At 41.6% G+C, this 4468-nt stretch overlaps 1 protein-coding gene across 1 annotated transcript in view; it reads right to left on the bottom strand.

The window, feature by feature from the left end:
• Window positions 1-88: 88 nt before the first annotated feature.
• lpar3 (lysophosphatidic acid receptor 3) overlaps window positions 89-4468 on the bottom strand; it is a 6660-nt gene continuing 2280 nt past the window's right edge. The window contains 2 exon segments of the mRNA XM_008330011.3: window positions 89-735; window positions 4319-4468. The exon segment at window positions 4319-4468 is cut by the window's right edge and continues 27 nt beyond it. Of these exon segments, the coding sequence (XP_008328233.1) occupies window positions 407-735; window positions 4319-4468 (479 nt within the window). The 3' untranslated portion in view covers window positions 89-406.

The raw sequence follows: 4468 nt of genomic DNA on the forward strand, positions 1-4468 counted from the left end.
CAAAAATGTACAAGAGCGATGGTGAAATCTACTGTTTGGCCATTTTTGTTTTACACTTTCTGAGGTAAAAGTAGAAATGTACTGTGTACTGTGTACTGTGTACTGTGTACTGTGTACTGTGTACTGTGTACTGGGTTCTGTCTTCAGTCATTGCTGCGAAGACTCAAAGGTGAAACTGCATCATATGAACTAACAGTCGTGGCGTCCATGTTGTGTTTCTGCCTCGTCCACACGGTTCAGTAATCTGAGGGCAGCAGGAAGTAGCAGTGAGTGTGAAGTTTCATTTTCAAGTCATCTCCAATCTTTATCTTCATGAGCTACAGTATGACCAGCTCATACTCTGGCCAAAGGTTCAGTTTCACTCCTGACAGAGCTCCTCTTCCTCCTCCTCGTCGTCCTCCTCCTCTCAGGCCTTGAGGATACCCTGATCATCGTTCTTCAGCTCCTCGGACGGCGGCTGGCTGTTGCCCGTGTCCTGACCGGAGCTCAGCGGCCTGGCGTTGGCCTTGGTTGACCGCTGTCGCCGAGTGCCATTTCCAATGCAGCGCATGAGGTTCTTGAAGGTGGTCCACATCTCCTCGTCCTTGTAGGAGTAGATGCAGGGGTTCATGACGGAGTTGAGCACGGCCAGGAGGAGGAGCCAACGCTTCAGCTTCACCACGTTACAAGCCCTGCAGTCGAGGCCGTCGAGCAGCAGGACGACCAGGCCGGGGGTCCAGCAGATCACGAAGGCTCCTGAGGGGGAAAAAACTCAGGCATTAAATATGCAAATATTTTTAAAAAATCATTCAAACATCTTTTTAAATTAACACATTATAATGAAATCATCCTTGTTGTAACCTTAAAAATGACCATAAACACAATTCAAACTTCATGGAATAACTTCCTGCCAAGAACTGAACGTTGGTCCAAACTAAACAGCCAAAACATTCAAACCTGTGATGGTTTCTTATATTCTCTCTGTGAAATTATAACCTTTGTAACTTATATTCTCTCTGTGAAATTATAACCCTTGTAAAATAATAGTAATTTTTTTTTCAACTACATTGTTTTATGTCAAAGTAATTCATGACTCTAAACTATAAGATATTTAAATACTGAAGATAATAATAAAATTACTGAAGTAACTATATAACTAAATATTCCGTCCTGATCCTTCACTGCATTTATCTGAAGACTTACTAATCACTTTATAATTATTTCCTGTGAACATTTACTGCAACATTAAACGCCTCAGCTGCTCATGATCAGTGAGCAATAATGGATTCAATCAGAAACTCATCCACGGTCATTAATTAGTCATTCAAACACAACATACTGTCGTTACCTTCCACACTGTGAGTGTTGTGTCTAATGTTGTAGTAGTTTGGAGGCAGCTAGTTAGTCTGTAACTTCATGCATGCCTGGGCACAAAACAAAGAGCCACTAAAAGGTTTCTGCAACCAGAGGAAACCACATGCAGCCACTTGCTGTGACTTGCCTGGACTACCAGCATGGACGAGGTTTCAATGTCACTGCAGAACAACAACAAGGAAGATTCTATTCAATTTGCACTTCTTATTTGTTCCTCTCAGACATGAAAAGTTGAGCAAAAATGCAGACGAAAAAAAAATCTGCTCTGGGTTTTAAATTCTCAATGATTTTCACTGATTTACTTTTATGTTTCTTTAATTTTTATTTTTGTTTATTTCCCTGCAGCCTGTTTGTCATCCGCTTTTGACCTGAATCTAAGAAACTTCAGGACACATTTGGAACCTCGTCTTCTGGGATAAATAAGTCAAAATCTCCTTTCGACCTTTGCCCTCTTGACCTTTACCTTAGCTCTACTTTTCCATAATCGTATAAAAAGAATGATGTCCAGGTTCTGATTGTGGTTAGAGCTCTCTAACTGAAGACATACAGAAGCCCCGCCTTCTTTTCAGAGTGTTACGCAATTGGATGCTTAAGTATTACGACCGAGGTTTGAATCCCTCCTTGGCCAACTGTGGCGTGTTGAGCAAGCACCGATTCTCTGGGCCTACATATTTGCTGAGTTGTTCATGTGAGATTCTCTCCTGAACACGTATTTGGTGAAGTTTCAGGTCTGTTGGTCATAAGGTCCATCAAAGTCACGCTCTGTTCCACAGTTACCTCTCCCATCAGCACTTGCCTCAGGGCTGCGTGACACAAAGTTGCAAAATATGAAGGCGTTCCTTCCATTTGTGAATATCTCCTTTGGGAGACATTTAGGAAATGAAAGTGATGTGACAGCAAACGCAGACTGCTCTGACTCGGTCTTCCTCTTCTCTGCGTCTTTCTACAACCACAGTACATGATAACATCTCTGTCCAACAGGTTTTTCCTGCTGTCATTTCCGCCTGAGAAAACGTCTCCTCACCTGGAACAAGAGCTGAGTACCTTTTGATTTCCTGATTTTATATCCTCCAAACCTGCAGCTGACTACATGTTTCTCACTTTTACGTGTTTTACTTTCCTTCTTTTGTCACATATCACTGCTGCAGAATCCCACACAGTTTTCATTTCCTTTTTCCATTCAAAGAAACAATTTCACCTATTAGTCCTAAATAGATATTTTGTTTGGCAGAGAAAACTGTGACATATTTTATCCACACCAAATATTGACAATCTGCATGTATTTCCTCTGTTTCATTCAGATTGTTATTCCTATTTACTGGCTTCACTATTTATTTCAGACACAGTTTGTTTTTTAAAGACAAAAATTCGAAAAACAAATCCTACCATTTCAATTAAGAACGGCAACAGAAACAGAGGTTTATCTGGTCTGATATAATCAAAATGATACTTTTTACAAATTTTTTTGCTTAACTTCCTCCAAATATCATCACCTATATCACGCAACATTAGTCAGTTTTAAACACTACACCTGTTAGAGCTCAGTGCGTTGATTCTGCTGAGTCTTGTATTAAATAAGTACAAGGTGCCGCCTTAATATTTTTGCTTTTTTTAACACTTGGCCTGAACTTTTTTTTTCTTACTGACAAAAGCAGAAACAGTGACAGGTGGCAAAAAATAACCAAATTTCAGCTTCAGTGTTGAAATATAAAAAAAAGTTCAAAGTGAAGAGTCTAAAACCCACAGCACAAAAACAGAGGAGGGAAATCTAAAGGATGACAGTCGTGAACCAACACTTTCACATGCTGCAAATAACTGCATCTGAAAGCAATTGACAAGCTCCTCAAGTATAGGTTCCTCCTTTTTTCTTGGGGGTAGAGAGGGAGGGGGGGGGGACGCTCATTGAAAGCCACTGTGCTGTGGTGCAGTGTGTGGGATGGTGCGCCACACAGGCTGAGCAGCAGTGTCCTTGCAGGAAGAGATAATTACACAGCAGGCTAGAGTAAAGTGAGTGCAGAGGCAGTCGGTCTCCTGCGTCCATCTGGAGAGCAGAGAGCCCGCGGAGACGCAGGACAATGACAGGACCGTGGAGAAAAAAAAAAACTCCAGAGTGAACTCATCCGTGACAGTATAAAATCTGTATAAAATCAGCAGATTTGCCGACACCTGACGAAGCCCAAAGTTGGTCTTTCGTGACTATAAAGGTGACGCTTCATGACAACAGCAGTGCACCGGAGCCGTCCTATTGTTCCCTTCTTAAAGGACGTGGCTGGAAGGAGCGTCAGCTGCTGCAGCTCAGCTGCAGGTATCCTGTTACATGAACAAAGTATGTCCTGAACTGTCCAACACATGCTGTGATCACACGATCTGCCCCGAAGTGACCAGGAATGAGTGAATGGATGAATGAGTTTCTGTATCAGAGTCTTCGACTGTATGAAGAATTCAAAGTCAAAAACTTTGTTTCCAGCTGTTTTTACATCCTGTAAACTGAATGCCTCTGGGTTTTTTGGACGGTTGGTTTGACCAAAGTTATTTAAAGATGCTGCTGTGCGCGCTGGTACATTGTGATGCCTATCACTTAACTACATGTTGCTAAATGATAGATGTGTCTATTGTAAAATTATCTGCTTCAAAGAGCTAACTGCTGAAACTCCAGCTGCTTTTTCCATAAACAGTAGAAGTTTGTGGATGAAAAGAAAGAAAATAACCTTTTAACGTCTTATGTTACTGATGACTAAACACCTGCAACTAAAAAATTAAGGTTTTGTCATTGAAAACTGCCTGTATTTTCATTAAAAAAATCTTAAATTTTCCATCCTGACACAACATTCCTCAGCTGCTCACTGTGTCATGTCAGATCTTCTCATTCACCATTTAACATTCCTCAGCTGCTCACTGTGTCATATCAGATCTACTCATTCACCGTTTTTTTCTACAAAAACACCAATAAACGACAGTGACTCACCCAGCACCACCATGACCGTCTTGATGAGTTTAATGGGCGTCTTCTTGCGGTTGATGGAGCCGCTGGTGTGCGGCGTGAGCATAGACATCTTCCTCTTGACGTAGGTGTAGATGCGCATGTAGATGACCACCATGACGAGGAACACCACCA

The sequence above is a fragment of the Cynoglossus semilaevis genome, chromosome 2, assembly GCF_000523025.1.
Source record: "Cynoglossus semilaevis isolate Cse_v1.0 chromosome 2, Cse_v1.0, whole genome shotgun sequence".
NCBI lineage: Eukaryota > Metazoa > Chordata > Actinopteri > Pleuronectiformes > Cynoglossidae > Cynoglossus > Cynoglossus semilaevis.